The sequence below is a fragment of the Taeniopygia guttata genome, chromosome 6 (assembly GCF_048771995.1).
Source record: "Taeniopygia guttata chromosome 6, bTaeGut7.mat, whole genome shotgun sequence".
NCBI classification, from domain to species: Eukaryota; Metazoa; Chordata; class Aves; order Passeriformes; family Estrildidae; genus Taeniopygia; species Taeniopygia guttata.
Window position 1 is genome coordinate 23,569,586 of NC_133031.1, and position 20,400 is coordinate 23,589,985.

Sequence of the window (20,400 nt, forward strand, 5' to 3'; positions counted from 1 at the left end):
TCTATCATACTGAAGGAATTCAGGAAAGGATTGAAAGTGAAAGATGGTTTTATAAAATATTTTTTGTTTATAGTTGTGGTGTGTGTTGTGGGTTGCTATTCATTGATTTATTTAATTTGTACTCCTGGCAGAACTCCATGTTACCCCAAAGAAAACCCCAGTCCCATCTTAAAAAGCTCACTCACAGGCAGCAAGATGGGAAGGTCAGAAGGAAGACTGCAAATGTCTACTTGTAATATTCTGCTGTCATTGTCAGCTGGTGGGACAATGTCATGCTCGTCTTTCCACATTACCTCCTTCAACCAAAGCTGGAATATTTTCATGGGAACACTCCAGCCATTTAGTGAAATGCCCTGGTATTAAACTCTTAAAGAAGAAAGTGTAAGAAATGCAGAAACTCAGTGGCTTTCTTGTAAAGGAGGATGTTCTAAATTTCCTGCATGGGTCATTTTTATGAAGTATCTGCTTTTACTTAATTATAGTTTACCTTTACTTTATATTAACATATTTTAATACTGATGATAAGGAGTTTGACCCTGCTAGTTAGTGAACAGAAAAAGAATATTTATGGCTGTTATTGATCACCTGGTGAAATGAGGGTGGCAATTTCTTAACAGAGCCTTGCTCAGATAAGTACAAATGGAGTTTAGGCATTTGCATGGATAAAAGTCTGGCAACTTTTTGTCATCCTGCTTTAGCCTGGCAGGTCTCATCCAGATATGTTGCTTTGTCATGTTTTAAATAAAGCTAGCAAATACTGGAGAACATGATTGTGGATCACTAACAGTTTGCAGATCATAGTGACCTAGTGGAGACAGTGTGATAATTTCTCCTGTGAAATGGTCTCATTGATGATAGAAGTGTTACAGTCAGCTGTTCAAAACTGTTTCTTTGTCTGCAGGGAGGGATTGCAGCACGCAGAATGCAGTTATTTATCCTGTTCCCCTTTTTGTGTTCAAGCAGCATCACTCCTGGTTTCCTTACCTTGCAGTCTTTCCATGTTCTCACACAATATTTCTTCTCTTTCTCCAGATTCTTCACCTTTTCTGTTTTAAAAGCTGGGGCAAAAATGTGCAACGTTAACTCCCAAGACTGCTGTTTAACAGTGTGAACCTACACTGTCAGATAAAACAGAATTGAGCTCAGTACCCTTTCCTGTAAAAAGAGATGAAGCTTGTGGGGTGTGTTTTTTTAAAGAGTATTTATTTATTTATTTGTAAGAAAAAAGTATATTGTTCATCTGAGCTTTAGCCGAAGTTGGAAAATTTGTGTTATTTCTTATTGCTTACTGGATTGCCATCTAGCAGCATTGCTCTGGCATCAGCAATCAGCATTTCCATTAAGCTTGCAATTTCACACTGTTGGCTCCATTTAGGTGGGAACAGTGAGTACCAGGGATGGGGGCTATATAAAGCGAGTGGAGGGTTGGAAGTGAAGTAGCCTGCTCGACTGATCCTGGGAGTGATGGCTTGTGCCAGCATGTGCTCCAGCTCTCTGGCAAGCTGTTGATTCTCATTAAGAAAACAGCCTGCTTTCATGGATGTACCCTTGAGAGCGAGTCATGGGGAAAAGAGAGGACAGCTGTGGAGTGCTGGTGATGGGGAGCCTGCCAGTTGCCAGCTGCTTTTTTCCACAGAGCTGCGGTGGCTGGGAGGAGGAACTCGGCAGTGCCTGTGGCAGCAAGAGGGAGGCTAGAGGAGTGTCCAGGCAGGTGATTGTTACAGCAGGGAGCAGGAGCTGTAGCATGTTGACTCGTGGTGTAGACAGAGCTTTTACTGCTTCCTCTGCTCCCCTGAGAGGGGACTGCAGCATTGGTGCAAGAGTCTTTTGTTTTAGTGCTGTGGGTGATTGACAGGAAGCTGCGTGTGCTGTCCCTGAGTAATTGGTTCACTTGTCCAGTGGTGCTGGGATAGTTTGTGCCTCAGGGAGTTCTGGTGTGTTAGTTAGTAATAGCAATGTAACTATTTCTCTGACAGGATTCCTATTCCTACAACTCTATCTGGAAAATACCTCTGTTGGTTCTTTCCTGTCAAGCCCAATCTGTATATTCTCATGTCCTGCTGAGTTTGTTTTGATCACTGTTCTTCTGAGTGCCTGCCAAAGCTGAATGTGGTCAGATCTGCCCCCTCTTAACACTTAGGTCATCTCAGGATGTTGTATTTGAGCCTTTTGCTTCCCTAAATCTGAATTACCTTTCAGGTATAGCATTTTTCTAGAGGTGATCACTCTGTTCTGGGGTCTCTACTCCCTAGAGCTCCACAGTGGGCTGTATGGTTATCCTAGCTTAGCCCTTACGACTTCCAGTCAGGAACCAGGGAGTGGACAGGTCTGTGGTTATGGTACTGTCATGTTGTGGGAATATGCTTTTTTCACATTCTGTGCTGTAATTTCCCTTGTGTAAGGGAATCATGCTGAATTTTGGAATCTGGAAGAACATATTAGAATGCATTGTTTGGCCTATTGTTTTTCAACAAGTGTTTGATGTTGACCATTTAGAGACAGAACATTAAAGTGTAGGTGGACCTTTGATCTGGCTGGGTACAGCCAGGGCTCGTGGTGTTGCTCTATTTATACTTCCAGTGCTGTTGCAGATAGAATGCTCCTGTTTTCTCTTGTATGTTGGAAGAACTGAAGCATAGAAAGACCAGTGCTGCTTCCTGAAGAATATAATCCACTCTATTCTTAGTTGCAGCCTTAGTTGCACTAGGCCTTAACCAGATCTGGCTTACCTTGTGCTACAGTGAGTAGTGTGGACCTTGTCTTAGCAGTATCTACATGTGAACAGGGTGGCTGTAGGAGATGCAGGGTGGTTACTGTGCTGCTGTGAAGCACTTGTAGGCAGATGACTTCTCTGAAGCCTGGAAGTGTTGCCCAGATGTCATGATCAGCTGCCTTCTAGTGATAGATGGGTGGGGATCCTTCTGAGGGGGTTGTGATTTGAGACACTGGAAGGAGAACATTGAATACACTGTTGGTTCAATGGTAACTTCTAGAGGGAAGGGGGAAGTCACTGTTCTTCCCTTGTGTCCTGAAAGTTGAAGGGTAGAAAATTGGAGGCTTTTAGTATAGCACTGGATCCTGTTAATGGATATTGTACTGCAGCTGAGGAGCCCTCACATCTCTCTCTCCCTTGCTCCTTTCTTGAGGGCCATTATATGCACCATTAGAAGATTCTTGACCTGTGAGCACGGCAGATACAGCGACAGAGGCCTCCGTGCTGTGCTCAACCCATCCAAGCTCTCATTGATGAGTGTTTCGGGGCTTTTCTCTTCTGCTCCATTGTGCAATTACACATCAGAGCCTTCTGATGCTCCTGGCAGAGTCTGTGCTACATTCTGACTTGCCCAGGGGATAATACTACTATTTCCACTCTTTTCTCTTGGCCTACCTGCATGGTCCTGTTGCATTAGACATGATCCAAACAGAGAACACTGAGACCCTAAATAAAAAAAACCAACTTTGTGTGAATCCAAATTCACCTGGGGCTGAATATACTTCTGTTTGAAACAAGGCTTACAGGGTGAGAAGGTAAGTCTGCTTTGTGAATAGGAATAGGGGAAGGAGAGAGGGAAGGGCAACTGTAACAGGAATTACCTCCTTCCTGGTAGAAGAAAAGGAGAGATGGTGGCTGCCCACAGTCTGCTCACAGAGGACTGGCTTGAGGGAGGGCAGCAAGTAACTGAGCAGGCGTGTACTGCTGCTCCTTAGCAGACAGAGTGGCTACAGAAGTTGATAAGGGAAAGTGTCTTCAAAAGCAGCTGTGCAGCAAGAGAGCTAAGAGGTTCTTTCACTGTAGTCATTTCAGTTTAAAAAGTAGGGAGGATATATATGAAGTCACTTTTCATCCTTTCTTTATAATAATCCTTCTGAGAGAAAATTGTCCAAGAGCCAACCTGCTATATACCACTTTTCACATACAGCCTGTCATATGGTTCTGTGTCCCCTAAACATGCTTATCTACCTGGGTTTGAGGCTCTAAACATAGGTGTCCAAAGCTGTGTTCTCTTCTTGTTGATTTAAGAAGCATAGCCCATGTACTCAGCTCAGGTCACCTGTTTAGTTACAGCCTTCTCCCTTTATTACTAAAGAAGTCCTGCTGACACTATTGTATTGTGAAATTATGGATGTTTCAAGACTCATCACAGTGGGTGTTTCAGGTCCTGCTAATGAATGCCAGGAACAGATCTCTTTAGGGAGGAAAAAAAAAGGCTCTAGAGGGTACTGGAAAAATGGTGCAGTTTTCCATTTAATGTTGAAATAGATCTCATACCCAAACCATCCATTGCTGCTAAATCCTGGAGCATAATTTGGGATAAGGTGGCTGAGCCCAAGAAAGGAACACATTTATGTCTGCCTGTGCAGCTGGGAGACTGAATTGCTCCTCTGCTGGGGGCGGGGGGGGGGAAAGGATAATTTCCTGACTGGTGTGAGAGGGCAGCCTGCAGGTGGGGTGTGAGAGGCGAACAGTTGATTGCAGCAGGGAAAATGTGACACATCTGGTTTGGCTTCAGATTGTTTAGGAATAGAGCCATCAGTGCTCTGTTGGAGCTCAAGGGCAGAGGGATGTTCAGTCAGTTGGACTTTCCTCTAAAGGTTTATTTTGTGTGTGTAATTCTTGCTGAAGGGCACTAGGCATATGAAACCAGATCTGAAAGTTGCTAGTTCTGAAAACTTCAGGGCATAACTGTCCTGATTTTCAGTACAGGGTCTGCCTTACAAACAAACTACAGAGACACGACAAAGGGGTTTAAAGGTTTCACAGTGTTTGTGGTCCTTTGAGACACTTGAGTAGAGGCTGCTGCAGAATGTGCTGGTGTGGAAAAAGATTGGTTGATCCTTTAGCATCGATGTAGTGTATATCCCAGTTAGGAACACTGCAACTTTTTTGGAATGTGTGGTTTCCTAACAGTTGATAAATTTTTCAGTGCAGGGCACACAGTGACTGTAAACCTTTTATGGGTTAGTTCTTCTGACCAGGCTCTGAGCCCAGCACTCAGTTTCTTCTTCATGTGAAGCATGTCCCTTGCCTTCCTAGTTCTTAGGGAAGGAACAGCACAGATAGTTTTGAGTAGGCTATTTTTCAGTGCAATTCAGGTATAAGTACTGATTTCAAGCAGAGGTAATCTCTTGTCTTCTTTCTGACACAGGAAAATTAAACATAGATTCATCATAATGGCTGAAACAAATTTAGGGATAGAACAGAGAAAGTTCTCAGAGTGTTGTCGCCAATATAGAGCAGTACAAGTGCTTCAGGGTGGTCTATGACAAGTACTGCAGTGGGCAGTTGTAGAGTGCTTGTTCTTGTAATTTGGTAGGTGCTTGTGCTCTGGACAAATACACTTGTTCTTTTAAAAATAGTTTCTCCTCATCAAGGACAGCTTTCATGTTCACTGGTTTTGGATGTTCGATGGTGGCTTCTTGTCACGCTATGCCATGATCTACTGACAAAGGCCATTCAGCAGGGCTCTTGTGGGAGAGTAAAAGGCAAAGAAATGAAGATGAGGCTTCTCATAACTTGTCATAGGAAATCTAGAGCTCTGCTACTTTGCTTCCACAAACCCAAGCTGCTGGTAATTGAACAGCAGCACCTGGTCCTTAGCTATGGCCTGTGGACTTCGTGGCTGGGAAGGAGGTGAAACCAAGGTTGTAACTGGGATGGATAAATGGCCAATGAGCTGCTGTGACAGAGATGCAGGGCAGCTGTCTGCAGTCCAAGGCAGTGACTGCGGGAGACTTTTTTTGCTGTGGAGGTTTGGTTACCTTGGCAACCTGTTTTTAGCTGGATCTTTGCTCCGGTGGAGAGCCCATCTGTACCTGCTACTTTGTTTTGAAATGTTTGTTTTGCAGGAAAATAACTGACAGGACTATTTTCAGAGCTGTGTTGTTGTGGAATCCAGGCTCTGTTTTTGGTCCCAGGAGTTTGTCTGATGATGGGGTGATGATGGTATGGAGAGTTATGTGGCTGGATTGAAAAGGTGTTAATATATCTGCTTCATGAGGTGAGCTGCTGACATGGAAGGGAGAAATGCTATTGCTGATGGTTAATCCTGGAGTGGCTCTGAAAGATACATCACTTGCTTGTCTGGAGTTTGCAGAGAATTCTGTTCATTCCTGGTTTTCAGTTCAGCATCAGCCACCTGCTGGAAGGAACATTAGATGGAAGTAGCTTCTGCCTGTGATGAGTAAATACCCACCTTGAGGCTGCAGGTTTCCCTTTTGGTGTGCATGTACAGACTTGTGATACTCATGGTGAACTTGTAGTATTGTAAAGTAGAGATTGCAGGACTGCATTCAGAATTGGGCAGTTTTGTTTAATTCAAGATCTGACTGGTGTGTTCACATGGTTTTGCTGTAGGTTTTTTGATTTTGTCTTTTGTGAATACTTTGTAATCTTGAAGAGGATGAGTATCTAAATTCTGCCCATACCTCATACCTGTTCCCTGTGCTTTATCTCTTCCTCTTTCATAGGCTGTACCTTAGGCTGAATGGTCTTTTCTGCATTCACTGTGGAGTTCTCCCAAACCACAGTTTATTTTCTCACCAGTTACTGGATAGTGTGTGACACTTGTGTAATGGTGGGGAGAAAGATGGATTAACAAGTTCTATTTGTGCCTGTAAGAAATAGGAGTAATGCCTGGTATTGTTCTGTTGAATGAAGTTACTAATTAGTAGATAATTAAGAACCTTTTTAAAAAGATGTGTACAGTATTCCAGCATTGACTTTTCAGGACTTCTTAATTCAGATGTTTTAAGTCTTGAAATGTTTTGACTTCAAAGCAGAGAGTACATTAAGAACCTCTTCTAGTCAGGCATCAGCTTGCATTCCTGAGCAGCTATAATGCAGAAGAAACTAGTTTTCTGAAAATTTCAACAACTAGAAAAAAAAAAAAAGATAAGAAACTACATTTTATTCAAGTGCATGGAATGCAGCTGTTTATTGTAAAGTCTGTTTGATTAAAGCATTTTTAGCCAACCTTTTTGTTAATTACCACTGCTACTAACTGATACTGGGTGGTTACAGCAGGAGCTTTTGTTGTTTTATTATCTAAGACAAGTGTGAACCAGATCTGTAATCTTTACTGCACAGCCCTAGATAACTGACACAATAAAGTACTACATCCTTCTTTTTACCAGTGCAGCAGCATTGACACAGAGCTACAGAAAAGCTGTGCTGTGGGGGTTTTCTTACCTTTTTTATTTTTTATAAGTGTGTGTATCAACAAGAGTGACAGTTTGGGGCTGACTGTGCATACATTATGTTGGTGGTATATGGAGCAGAAACGAGACAGTTGGATTCTCCAACCCCAGAGCTTGCTCCAGGATCTAGTAGATAGAAAAATCTTGCACTGACTGAATTAAGAAGAGACGTACCTTGAGCCTGAGTAGATTTGATTGGGAAGTCAGTGAAGGAGAATGAATTCAGGAAGGCAAAATGTCTGTCACTTACCTGTTTGGCAGGGTATTTTAGCAACAAAAAGCACTGCCAAACCCTACATATAAATTGATATATTTCTGAGATGAATAGCTGGCATTCAGTTCAATTTACACTAGATAATGTAAATGCATCTGTATATAAGTGACTTGTTGAGAATGGCTTTGCTTTCTGTAGTATTTTAAAAATACTTATTATTTTCTCCTAGCTTTGATCAACTTGTTGAAGTTCCTCATGTCTAATGAGACTGTGTTGCTGGCCAAGCACAACATCTTCACCCTTGCTCTTATGGTGAGCATCTTTACCCTTGCACAAATTCTCTTAATTTTAACAACTTAATTGTGAATTAATATTAGGAAGGAATTGTAATGCTGAAGGGATTCCAGAAAGGATTTTTGGCCTCTAAGGAGATATGAGAACAATGCCATGAAGCAGAGGAATATCATTGTGGTTGATTTCACTAGGTGTTTGGAAATGGCAATGCTTGGGCTCACTATAGGGTTGGCTTATTGAAATAAAGAAGTCCGTGTGAGGAAAGGCTTTTTTAAAGTTTAATTTTCCTTTTTTTTTTTTTTTTTAAGTTTGTTTTGTTTTGTTCTGGAGTCTTTTGTATAAAAAATAGAAATGTGTTTCTGGCCCTAGACAAAAGAGTATTTAAGCTTCTTGTCTGTCTCCTTGATACTATAAGCTGCAACTGCAAGCTATTCCTTTGAAGGTTTTGGACACAATTTGTATTGCTTCTGTTGCAGAATAGATTTGGGATAAATGTTCCTTTTGCAACTTCTTTTCACTTGTATAGGTTGTGAACCTGTTCAACATGTTCATCACTTATGGAGACACGTTTCTGCCCACTCCCAGCAGCTATGATGAGCTGTATTATGAAATCATTCGCATGCACCAGAATTTTGACAACCTTTATTCTATGGGTGAGTACCTCCTGACTCGTCAGGACTGCTGCTGCCTGGAAGTGAGGCTGATGGAAGAGGGATGTTTGTGTCAAATGTTTCCTATCTACCTGCTACTGATGTGTGCTGTGCTGGGTGAACATGTTTTGTGTACTAGGGCATGTTGGTAAATTAAGAATTGAGAGAGGGATAAACTTATTAAAAGGATACATTTTTTTTAATGTTACAAAAAAATACAAATAGGATCCGTGCCCCTCCCTCTGTCACTTAATGTTGGAAATATAAATTTATTGTCACAATGGAGTATGTATTTTTTCATGCATTTTGTGTAGTTTTCCTCTATTACATTTGACAATTTCAAGTCAAAAAGCAGGTACATGCTGCAGAACCACCCAGCATAGAGAAACACTGAATGCAAATAAGAATTTGGGAAAGAATTTGAGAAACTTGCAGCAAGAAGCTTGCTGTGCTAGACAAATCACATCTACTTCACTCATTGCCAAAGCAACCAAGAAAACAGCCCTCACAAACCTTTCAGTGACAAGTGACTCGCTGGACTGAAGAATGTGCCCCCTGGCAAAACAGGGAGAAGCTGCCATCCTTCAAGAGAGTGGGAAGGGAGCCAAGTGACACCCAGCAGGGCAGAGGAGCAAAGAAAAGCAAGGAGTGCATGGAGGCATAATCAGTCAGTGTTATACACTGGCACCTTCACCAGGGTAGCTGCAGCAGCACTGGTATGCTGCATACTTGAAGCTGTGAAAAAAAGAATGTAGCTGTGTTCTTTATTTGCTTCATTCCAAAAGGACCTTTCTTTCCTTTACCCTCTGCTCCCTTCTCAATGTGGTCACCCAACAAACCCAGGAATTAATATAAATGTATAAGGAGAGTAAAGAGCAGATAGTTTGCCACAGCCCTCTTCTGACATGGGAGAGAGACATCCTCACCTAAATGAAAGTAGCCAACTACCCCCTGTAACTGCACGCAGAAACAAACTGCCCTTTTTAATAAATTTCCCACAGTTTTCAGCTGTTACATAAGGGATGGCTTGGCCATTTTTGTGCCCTCTGAGTGCATAAGGTTTTTTGCTAACTCATTTTCTACTCCCAAAAATTGCAACGAGTAAGATGAGGTGCTTTTACTAGGTAATATTTTTTCCAAACCCATCCCCTGTAGAAGCTGAAGGTAAGTGGAGTAGAAGAATAATGCACTCAAATCCTTCCTCTGTTGGTTTGCAAAAGGCACAACTGAGCTGTTTAAACAATTTATCATATGAATGTTTGCCATCCTCCTATGTAGAGTAAACCCCGTTGAATTGCTCTTGCAGATGCCTGAAGTGAATTTATTACTTCCAATATTCTAGTACAGTACCTACTGTTTGACAAAACAATGTTACTCAGAGATGACAAGTTTTTTTTCTGCAGATGACATGTAATGGCAGAATAGAAAGTGAGAAGGTAGCACCGTCTGAAGCTGATTACAGTGACCCTTCTGTCCTTTAGTCTTGGGGTATTAGCACAGATGAGAAAGCTTCTCAATCCTTTAGTTTTTCTGTTAATGCGGTAGAAACTTCCACTGTTGGGAGTGGAGGTGGAATCTAATTGACTTGTTTTTTTTCTCTTAATCTAAAACTGAACTTTATCCAGATCTGCAGGACTGAAAGCTTCTGTCCTTCAATTATAGGCATAAGTATGCAGCCACTGTGCTTAAGCATTCACTTGTAGAATCTGTGTTGCTGGATGATCCTAAATTTGGATGGTGAGCTGTTCCTTCACTTCTAAATGGAGGGTGAACAATTCTCGTGGAGTCTAACCTCCAGAAAACCCTGTATGTACAAATTCATAGAAAATTCCCTTTGTTCAGGCAAGGTGGAAATTAATCAAAACATCTGCTACAGGATCTGTTATTGTTTTGATGCTTACCAAGAGTTGTTCAAGTAACTGCCACCATAAAAACACTACATATTTTGACCTAAATAAATATTTTTTGTATTCTGGCAAAAAGGAATTGGATTCCCTAGAAGTTCTCCTGTTGAAGAATGTTTTCAGATCTGCTCTTAAGTCTGTCAGAGACCATCTGTGCAAGAGAACACCACCCTTCTTTCTACAGGCAGCGTTTTTTCATTACGCTAGTGTGTAATTCCTCTCTGCAGCTCTAGATTAATGGGCATGTAAAGAATTCTTCATTGCTGGAGAGGGTTTTAACAGCAGTATGTAGTCCAGTTCAGATGGAACCTTGCATTAGCAGGAGCTGGAGATCACCTGTGTGTGGAATAAGGGCTGTTCTAGGCTTGGGATGTTTCTCTGTTTCTGGGGAAAATGAACTGTGTATGTGGCAGTGAAAGCAGTTTGGAGGACCCAGGTTCTTCATCACCTCTGGTTCAAGTCATTATTCTGTTCTACTCACCCCTTCCATGTATGTTTCTTAGATGGGCTTTGAAGGGAACTTCTACCTGGATCACAGATTCTCAAAGATGACCTTTGTTTTGATGTGGTTCCTGGACTGCCATCTTGCCAAAGCAGATTTTTTTTCCCCTGTTTTGAATGATGGAATTTCCAGTTCTGTGCCAGCACTGTTAACTGTCTTCTCCTTTCAGTTCTAAGGCTGTCTACCAATGCTGGTCAATGGAAAGAGCCTGCAAGCAAGGTGACCCATGCATTAGTCAATATTAGGTAAGGAGTAGAAGTTAATTACTCTTTTAAAGTTTCTTATTTCCTGTGTGACTACATTTTTATCATGACAGTTACACATTTGTTTCAATGAATTTCGTTTTGAATTTGTTCTACTTGTTGGGCTAAGTTGTTGCTCTAAGGCATAAAGGAATGATCACCAGGGTTTAATTGTCCGCTAATAATTCTCTCAGCTCTTCTGTAGACTGAGTGCTTTCAAAGCATAGCACAAACTGTAATGAATTAATCCTCATATAATTCTTGGGAGAAGTTATACAGTAGAGAATAATGCTGTGCTGGCAGAGCAGTTGTGAACCTTTTGGATTTCTATTGTGTGATTCTATAGGAATTCCACAAATCTATGAAGGGGACTGTAAGCCTGCTGTAATAAGCAGATTTGAGGCCTCCTAACATTGCAAGATTTTTGTGTGTTTAAAACTTACTATTTAAGGATATTTCAATGTTCTCTTAAACCTCCACTTCCTGTTCAAGGGCAGATGGGGAGAAGTTATGCTTTATTTGTAAGGCTAAGGAGTGTAAATCTAGGTATGTATTCTTTCACAATGGCAGTAATTAATTTTTCTGGCACCTGAAGCAGTACTACTGATTAAGTTGGCTACTGGGCAAGAGGACCGTGGATATGATTGATTGGAAAAAGGAGGAATGTTGAGAGGGAAAATTTACTTCTTAGCTTTGGCTTGTAAACAAACCATAAAAGATAAAAGTACTTATACTGAAAAAATACCTGTATACGCTTCCCTAGTCACCCCAGACACTTGGTGTCTGTGCAACACCAAGTTGCAACACCAGTATCTTGCATTATTAGTACTTGTTGTTTTCCTCACTACAAAAGACATTGTGTAAGACAAACACGTTGAGGGCATTTTTCAAGTCAATATACATCTTACATGTCTGTAAAACACAAAGGTTCCCTTAAAAAGTCTGTAAGCTTGATAACATCATATATGATCCTAGACTTATCTTATTTTTGGGTTTTTTAAAACACATGTAAGTGAACATGTGTGGGTAGATAGTGCATTTGGAGTGAAGCAGCAGAACAGGTGGCTGTTGACTAATGTCACTTAATGTGACACAAAGTGCCTTCTCTGGGAATGCTCTGTATAACCAGCACGAGAAGTCTGCCCTTGGAAGGGAAAAAGCAGGTGATCACAGAGAGTTTGTGCTCACCCCTGGTTTGTGGAACCAAGATTTTGCATGGGCTTGTTTCCTGTTGGCTTTGCAACTGCTTTTTGTGAAAATCAGCATGCAGTTGAGACACGGTGCAACCAAAAAGCCAGCAAAAAACCCACTTTGTGCGTCCTATTATGGTATGAACATGACATGCCTTCAAGGACAACCTGTATCAGACATGTTCAGAAGGTGGTGATGTCTGGAATCAGTGAGTTCTCTAGTCTGTTTCTCTTCTGGACTTCTGGTAGCTTTCCTCTGCTCCACCCAACTGCTCATCTATGTTGAAATTTCATGAATGACTACTTTTCATCCAGTGAAATCAGTAAAGGTCTAAATTACAGATGATTCAAGGCCTTGAGAGGGGTTAGAGTTCTGATAAGTTAGTCTGTTTGATTTATCCCATTTCCTTGCTCTCAAAAAAGTAAGGAAGGGAGAGTTTCATCTTCTTGTGGTAAAAACACTGCGTTTGAAGGGTTCTTTAGCTGAATAGATTTCAGAGCAGCCAGAGGAGTCCAAAGGTAATGTGCTTTTGTGGAGGCGTTTGACAGTGTGATGGTTCAAAGTGGTGACTGGGACTGAAACCTGGCTCAGCTCCCCATAATCTGGGTTTCCTGTTTGTTTGTGCCCCTTTAGTTTTTCCTTAGAGTGGTCCTAGCGTACAGTGTCTTACTGGATGCTTTTGCCATGAAGGAAATGAATTTAGAGAAATCCACACTGGATTTTTTTTCCTCACCGTGCTTCATCATTCTGTAAAGTTTTTATGAGCAGTGATTACCTGCTTCTTGCTGTAACTGTGCAGTGCAAAGTCATACTTTGGTTTATATCTTGGTCTCATTACACAAGCTATTTAAAAATAAATAAACATTGCAATTTCCTTATCCTAAGGCTTTTAGTGGGTTTTAGAAACGTAAAAGCATCTGCCTGTGCATGCATACAGTGGGCTTTAACAAGTGTCTTAAATCCTAGTGTACAATTTTATGTGGATTTCTGCCGGGAGAGGAGTGGCGAGTTGTTTACGATGTTTCAAGGCTGCAATGCATTTGTGTTACAGGAGTAGCTGTTGAGGAGACACTGAAACAGTCCTGCTTGTACCCCACAGTGCTGGACTGATGAGCTCTGCTGATTAATTGCTTCAATAGACAGATGAGTAATGCCTAGAGACTCTTAGGCACTTTCTTCTTTAAACTCAGCCGCAGAGAGATCCCGCTTTGTGTGTCCTATTATGATATGAACAATACCTTTTAGTTGGACTAAAAATTATCCAGTAGACAGTCTTAGATTTGTTGTTGCTGATTATTTGAATTTTGTTGTCCTTACTCCAGTCAAAAAAGCAGTCATGAATTTTCTTTTTGAATGTTAAGAGATAGGGAGGCTATTCCTGCCTTCTCTCCTTTCTACAGATAATTCATAATTTCTGTCCAACCCAAAGAAAATAAAAAATTGAAGAAGAAAGAATAATAATATCCTTATCTGTCTGAAAATCTTACATACCAAACCAGAATGAGTGATTCTGATTGCTGTCCTATCTCATAATAGTCATTATAATTTCTGTCTGTAGATTTGTCTCTGTGGTTTTCATAAATAATTGAGATATGATAGACTGCAAGATATAGCTGCAGCACTGATGAGGTTGAAATAGGAGGGTGCAGCAGTTGGTGGTTTGAAAACTCACCTTCTCGCCTATGAGGAAATAAACACATTTTGAGACAAGTTGTTTTTTTTTAAACTAATGAGCCTCTTCAAGATAACATTGTGCAGATTTGCATTTAATGAGAATTTTATTAATGCAGAGTTCAAAGGGGCATTTTCTGATTGACTATTCAGTGAGAAAGGTGGCAGCTGAATCCCTGTATTCTTTTAATAGACTTTCTCCTGATCAGGATTTTTCCAAGGTGAATAAATAGATTAACTCAATGATTAATAGGCAGAGTTTCTCCCTTGTCTGAAATTCAGCTCCATCATAATTTTTAAAGTAATTTTATTTTTCTAACTGAAACACTTTTAAAAAGCAGAGAGTAAGTTTGTAACATGGAACTGGGTGATAGGATTATTTTTTGGAAGTGTTTTCTGTGCCGTGTAGCATACGCTGCAATCCTTGCTTGGGTGCTCTCATTCACTCTTCCATTTTGCAGCTACTTTTGTTTCTCTTGAGCCACCCTGTGTGATGCTTTTTCCTTGAATGGAAGGTGCTGCTTCTTCCAGGGCTGCTTTTGGGATTGTAAAGGAGAGACTGGGGATTTGGAAGGAGCACTCAGAGCATTGCATGGATGTGTATAAAATGATTATGCTTGGCTCCAGTCTACGTAGGAGCACTCTAAAGGAATATTTGCAATTTTAGCTAGGCCAAATTGGACTGTGCTTGTTTGTTGTAGGAACTTGTCATCCTGACCCTGAAGCTATAGCTCCTGATAAATTACCAGCACTCACAGAACTGCAAATGAAAGCCTTGACAGAGGAGAAGGCTCCATTCAGATATTTGTTAGAAAGTGAGTGACTGCAAACAGTCCACCTAGTACCTTCAGGATTGTTCCACCAGACTGCAAGGAATTTAGCATTTGTTTAAGGAGAAAGAAGACCAAAATGCTGCTGACCTATTCATGTTGCAAGGCTTTTATGCAGGATATGTGAAAGTGGACCTGCTGATAGAAAAATGCATCTGTATTTGTGATGTAGGTGGTGACCTACGGATTACAGTCGGCTGAGACTGTGTGCAAAATATGTGTTTATATCTGTACATACACACTCTTCCTTCCCCCTCTGTACAGACTAATAGACATACAAACACATTTCTTGCCAATATGAATCAGAGTGAAAATGGGAGAACAAGCTTAAAACCTGTTTATGAAAAGAAATGGTCAAGAAAATCTATGTGCATATGAATTAAAATACAGATGTCTGTATGAACATTCTAGGTATATGCTGCCATATAAATATGAATATCCATATATGGATGTCTGTGTATATATACATACATATATAGATATACACACATATATACACTTAAATTATATATATTTATTTACATACAGAACACACACAGAGACATATTTCCTTTGGCAATGGGTTTATTAAAGCCTTAATCTCTGAGCTGAAAATATCAAGCACCTTCTTGTTTCCAGCTTCTCCCAGATGAACCACAAAGGTTGGCTTTAGATGTTCAGGTGTTACTTCTTCCAGCAGTATGGTTGCAGTGGATGAGTCCCCTGGGACTGTGGGATCATATGGAGCTGCTCAGGGCCAGCCAGGGCAGAGCAGCAGAGGGTGCTCAGGCATGCAGGTTACAGCCCACAGTGGTCTGGAGTTCATTCCCTGCAATTCTTAAAACCACCTGTGAGGACTACACTGATGGAATAACAACTCCATTGAATTGTTCACTGAGGTGTGTTTAATAGTAATGACCTCTGACATGCTGTCACTGCTAATCAGCCTGACTGAGCTCAGATCACAGGATAGTACAAGACAGTCAACAATTATTTTTTTTAATAAGAAAAAAGCAACAAGGCCCAAAGAGAAACTCAGAAATGTATTTTATCAGTACTTTTAAATTGTAACACAAATTTAACAAGATTATGGGTCAAATTCTTATTAAAATGATGCAAGAAAACTTCTGAAGTGTATGTATCCAAGCTATTTGAAGAATTAGTTCATTGCAGTTTTCAGGTGGTAGCATGGTAGCCTGAAAAAATTCTACTGCTGAAAATCTGAAAGCAGATTTTAGATGAGGATTCTGGCTTTGTTCTAGTTCTTTTTTAGTGATCTGTGGTCACTCCTCATAGAAGTAGCAAAATTAGCAGTCCCTTCTTGTAATTTCATGTGTTTCTTGTTACATGCTTTTCTGGGGTGCATAGAGACTTTGGCACAGCAGAGCAGCTCCTGAAATGCCACAGTAGTTATAGCAGAGTTATAGTGGTTACTCAGAGTTCACCTGCTACCACTGCTTGTTTTTCACTAGACCTTGCAGTATTGTGGTAGGGAAAGTTCCTTTGCTAGGAGCAGCAGATCTGGATGTGAACAGGTTCTGGCATTAGCTGGCACCTGAGCAGAGGAAGCAGGCAGATTGACCAGCAACATATTAACAGAAGAATCTAAAAAGAAGGAAAGAAACATTCCTATCTTGGGTTGCAATGTTTCATCTTTTCACAGCACTCTAACCCATGTTTCTGTTATTTTTATTAGTATTTAAGGCATTCATCTAGTTGTGTAACTTCAGCGCTTCATTTCTTGTACATTATCTGATTTCTTCTTGAGGCAGGAATGTTAGTTTTCAGTTATTGCTCTTTATTTACTAGCGGATTCATCTTGGTATGTTTTATAGAGCCATAGCCAATTTCATTCTGCTATAATTTTCTTTCATTCTTTCTCATTTGTGCAGTGGCTTAATTAAATGTTGTCTCTGCCACTGGCCCAAATCCAGAGAGGAAATCTGTTGGTTGAGTGGCATTGTATGACCAGTTCCACAAACACAGCAGCACAATTTGGCAAGTCAGGTACATCCCAGGTCACCTTCCTTCTTTCTGCCAGTTACTTCTGTTTCAGTCATGAAGGGACTCTGCCAACATCAAGCCTGTTTTCTCTTTAATGAACTAATGTTTTCAGTAGGTTTTCAAAAGGATTGATTTTTTTGTTGCTTACTTCTTTCTGTGATGACTTACCGTTTCTGGAGCTGATGCTGATTTAAAGCAAAAATGTTTGTATGGCAAAGAATGCCTCTGTCTGAGATACCATAGCCATGGCTTGCTTTCTTAGTGCATTTGGATGCCATTCTGCAGAGATCACTTTTGCTCTAAAATTTCATCCTGAAAGTAAACAAGGCTTTTTGGATTGGGGTGGGGAGGATCTTGAAGTGATTTATTCCTAGGACAGTAGCCTTGCTTAACTGGCTTTCGTAGCTTTTTCCCAAGGTCTGCAGTTGTATCAGCAGCTTTCATCTCCTTTCCTTGTGTCTCAAAGGTGAGAGGCTGGCCTTCAAGAGGGGTCTTGGGAGCAGGATCCACTTCTGTACCTCAGCTGCTCTGTAGGGTTTGCTGTGGAGGTGAGCCCTCTGTACAAAGGATTGTTTGCTGGGTGGAAAGGAAACTCCTCTGCAGAGCAGCCACTGCTTGCCAGCCTCTTCTGAAGTTCAGCAGGTATCTTAGTTCATGAGATCCTTGTAAGGTAAACATCTTGATGCAGTTTTCCCACTTGTGAGCTTTTGTCCTCGTGGACATTTTATTGGAAACATTTCTCCCTTGAAATGTGAAAGACTGGCAAAGTTAGGCAGGATCTGTAGGCTACTTACCAGTTTGGTGAGAAATGTTGCCTCCATTGCAAATGCATTAGAACCCAGATTTCATTTGTTCTTTATCAAATGCAACTGCTCTGTGAATAGGGAATTGCTGTCTGCAGATCTCTGCTGGACTCGTGGGTGCAGATTTTAGGCTTACAAAGTGGAGTTAGTTAACCTACGAGCAATTTTTATTTTTCTGAAAGCTGTGTATACATCCTTGGAAGTGTGATGTTGGCACATAATTTCAGCTTTTATGCTGATGAATTTGAGGTGTGAAGCTTTGGGAAAACAGTAGGGGAGAGAAGTCAGAGACTTCTCAGTGCGGTTGTGGTCTCTCATTTGATTTATGGGAGTGACTGTGCACGGCCTGGTCTGAAGAAATGTGGCACCAGGCAAGAAATTGTTTTTTGTTTTGCTTGCCAAATACCTTTCTCTGTAGACACATCAAAATAGTGGAGAGTATATATGTCAGCATGGGGAGTACTTCTAGTTTATTTCAGAAGTGGATATAGTATTTATTGGTCAGAAGTTATTTTTCTATGTCATTTGCAGATATTTTGGTCTTGAATCCCAGTGCTGGGCTACAGGCAAGTCTGAGCTCAGTAATGCATTAAAGCAGGTGCTGCAAACCTAGGATGCAGACTTGTAAACATCTTGGGTTTTTTGTTGAAGCTCAAAATCCTGGGAGCTCTGCTGTTTCTCTCTCTGAATTGTTGTATTGTTTCCTCCTGTTGATGAGAATAATCTTCATTATTTCTCTGGTACTGTGGCTGGCATGAGTTCAGTTCCTAATTGATAGATTTCAACCTTACAGTCAATGTCTTTGTTGGTAGCTCTATCGCAGCCAGGAAGCAACCAGATTCTTTTGGCCCCAAGAGCTGGCTCTTCTGGAGCATGATTGAAGCACAGTTTGAAACAGCTGTTTATAGCTTGTCGAAACTTCATCCATGCTGGTTTTATTCTTTGGGTAAATATAAGGGACTCTGATCTCTGCTGGTCTCAAATCTGGCTTTCAAGATTTGCTTCAGTGGAGAAAGAACATTAAGCAACTTTCTTCATAACCCAAACAATGTAAAAATCATTGTGAGCTTAAATAACACCTTTTTCCCTTGAAAAGTGATGTAGTATAATGCTGTTTTGCTCTTTCTTTTTAAAAGAAATCTGTTGCTCACAGCAGCAGTCAGAATTATTATTCCCCCTGAAAGTCTGGGCTGTGGGATGTGTACTTAGAGAAAAGCTTTTCAAAAGCCACTAACATGTATTTCTTATTATCTTATACCAGTGGGGGGCCTAAAATTTGGGTTTGCTCTAGGAATGTAAATGCCCTGTTCTCCTAATCTTCCTTTAGGACTAAACTGACAAAGTACCCACTCATTAAGTACATCTGCTCATTAAGGTAATGAAGTACCCACCTTATCTTGAACTGATACCCAGGATAATACATTGTTAGCATGACTGCAGAACTGCAGTCTGTTTTTGTGGGTTTTTTTCCTGGTGCACTCCAGATTGCACCAGAATCTGGAGCTCAGTTCCAAGGGAACTGTGAGAGGAAGACATCTTGTTTCTAAGACTTTGTTCTTTAAAATAAATACTCATTCCAGGTTTTAAAGTTAAAGTGTTGGGTTTTTTAGGAGCTCTAGCCATGAAGGTAGAAAAGGTTGTCTTACCCTACCAATAGGTTGTCAAGCCCTATTTGTCAAGCAAAATAAAAAACAATTTCTTGCCTGGTGCCACACTTCTTCAGATGAGGCAGTGCACAATCACTCACATAAATCAAGGCTGCAAAGGAGCTGACTTTGCAACTCCCAGGAAAGTGAGACACTGGTTGGAGAGGAGGGGAAAAATAGAACTTGAGTGAGTGTGATTTCCACATAGCACACCCCCCCCGTCCCCACCTTCCTCTTCCCCACCTTCCTAATGTGAAATCTATGTGCTCTAATATCTCTGAGTCCAGATAGAATATCTAAGAAACCTCAGAGTTTCTGGTGGCCTGTATGAAATTGACTGCTTGGGAATCATAGAATGCAACCTTTTATTCTACTCTATGTAGTCTTTAAATTTTTTTTGTAACCCTTGCAGCTAGAAGAAAACTCAAAGTGATGGCATCGTGCTTAAGCAGTAGCAATTTCTTTCTTAGCTCTGAGGTCAGACTTCTGTTGCCTGTTTCAAGGGATGCTGACTGGAGGTTCAGCAGTCAGAAATGCCCGTGTGCTTGGCTGCTTCCCAGCACTCAAGGCCAACCAGATTAAAGTAACAGCAATCTCCTGAAGAATTCATCTGGTACCCATCTGTGTTGGGTACCAAATTCTGATATCTCATCCTGGTAAGGATTTAATTCAAGGATATTCCTCTGGCAAAACTGCCCCAAGTGTGCTTCCTCAGCCTGCGCTCTGCTTACTTGGAGGCGGTATACACTGACAGGGTTCCTGCCTTCTCTTCTATGGGAGCAGCCTGCATCATTCAACTGCATGGAAAGAAGGAGACAGGGGACCTGTCTTAGGATAAGACTCTGTAGGCAGGACAAAAAAGGACAAAACAATGTGTTTTAATGTGGCTCTGTTCTCAAGCCTTTGTTGGATATACATCTGTGACTGGTTGCGTCAGCCTGTGGAGGATGGAGGCACAAATGGCTCTGTGTTAGGGACAACAGGACAGTCTCTCTTAGCAGCACTGACCTGTTAAACTAGTTTTACCTGAAATGCTAAAAGTGTTCTTTATGGTTTATGTCCAGAGTCATCAGTGGTCATAGATGTGATGCTTTGCAGGGTCTAAACACATGTTCTCTTGCTTGTGCTGGTATAGTGCAGGGTGGTTTTTGGAAACTGTTCTTGCTGTTAATATCAACGTAATCATTGCCTCAAGCTTTGCCTTAAGCACTGGGCTTGAGACAATAGTACTGTGGGCCCAAAAAGTGGGAACTTGGGTGTTACTGGCTCGGGA

At 41.1% G+C, this 20,400-nt stretch overlaps 1 protein-coding gene across 4 annotated transcripts in view; it reads left to right on the forward strand.

Annotated features, from left to right (window-relative positions):
* Positions 1 to 20,400, forward strand: part of ARMH3 (armadillo like helical domain containing 3) — a 124,233-nt gene that overhangs the window by 45,439 nt on the left and 58,394 nt on the right. For all 4 annotated transcript variants that reach the window (XM_030276258.4, XM_030276260.4, XM_030276262.4 and 1 more), the window contains exons 21-23: positions 7,641 to 7,723; positions 8,232 to 8,358; positions 10,931 to 11,006. In XM_030276258.4, the coding sequence (XP_030132118.4) occupies positions 7,641 to 7,723; positions 8,232 to 8,358; positions 10,931 to 11,006 (286 nt within the window). The remainder of the gene's footprint in view (positions 1 to 7,640; positions 7,724 to 8,231; positions 8,359 to 10,930; positions 11,007 to 20,400) is intronic.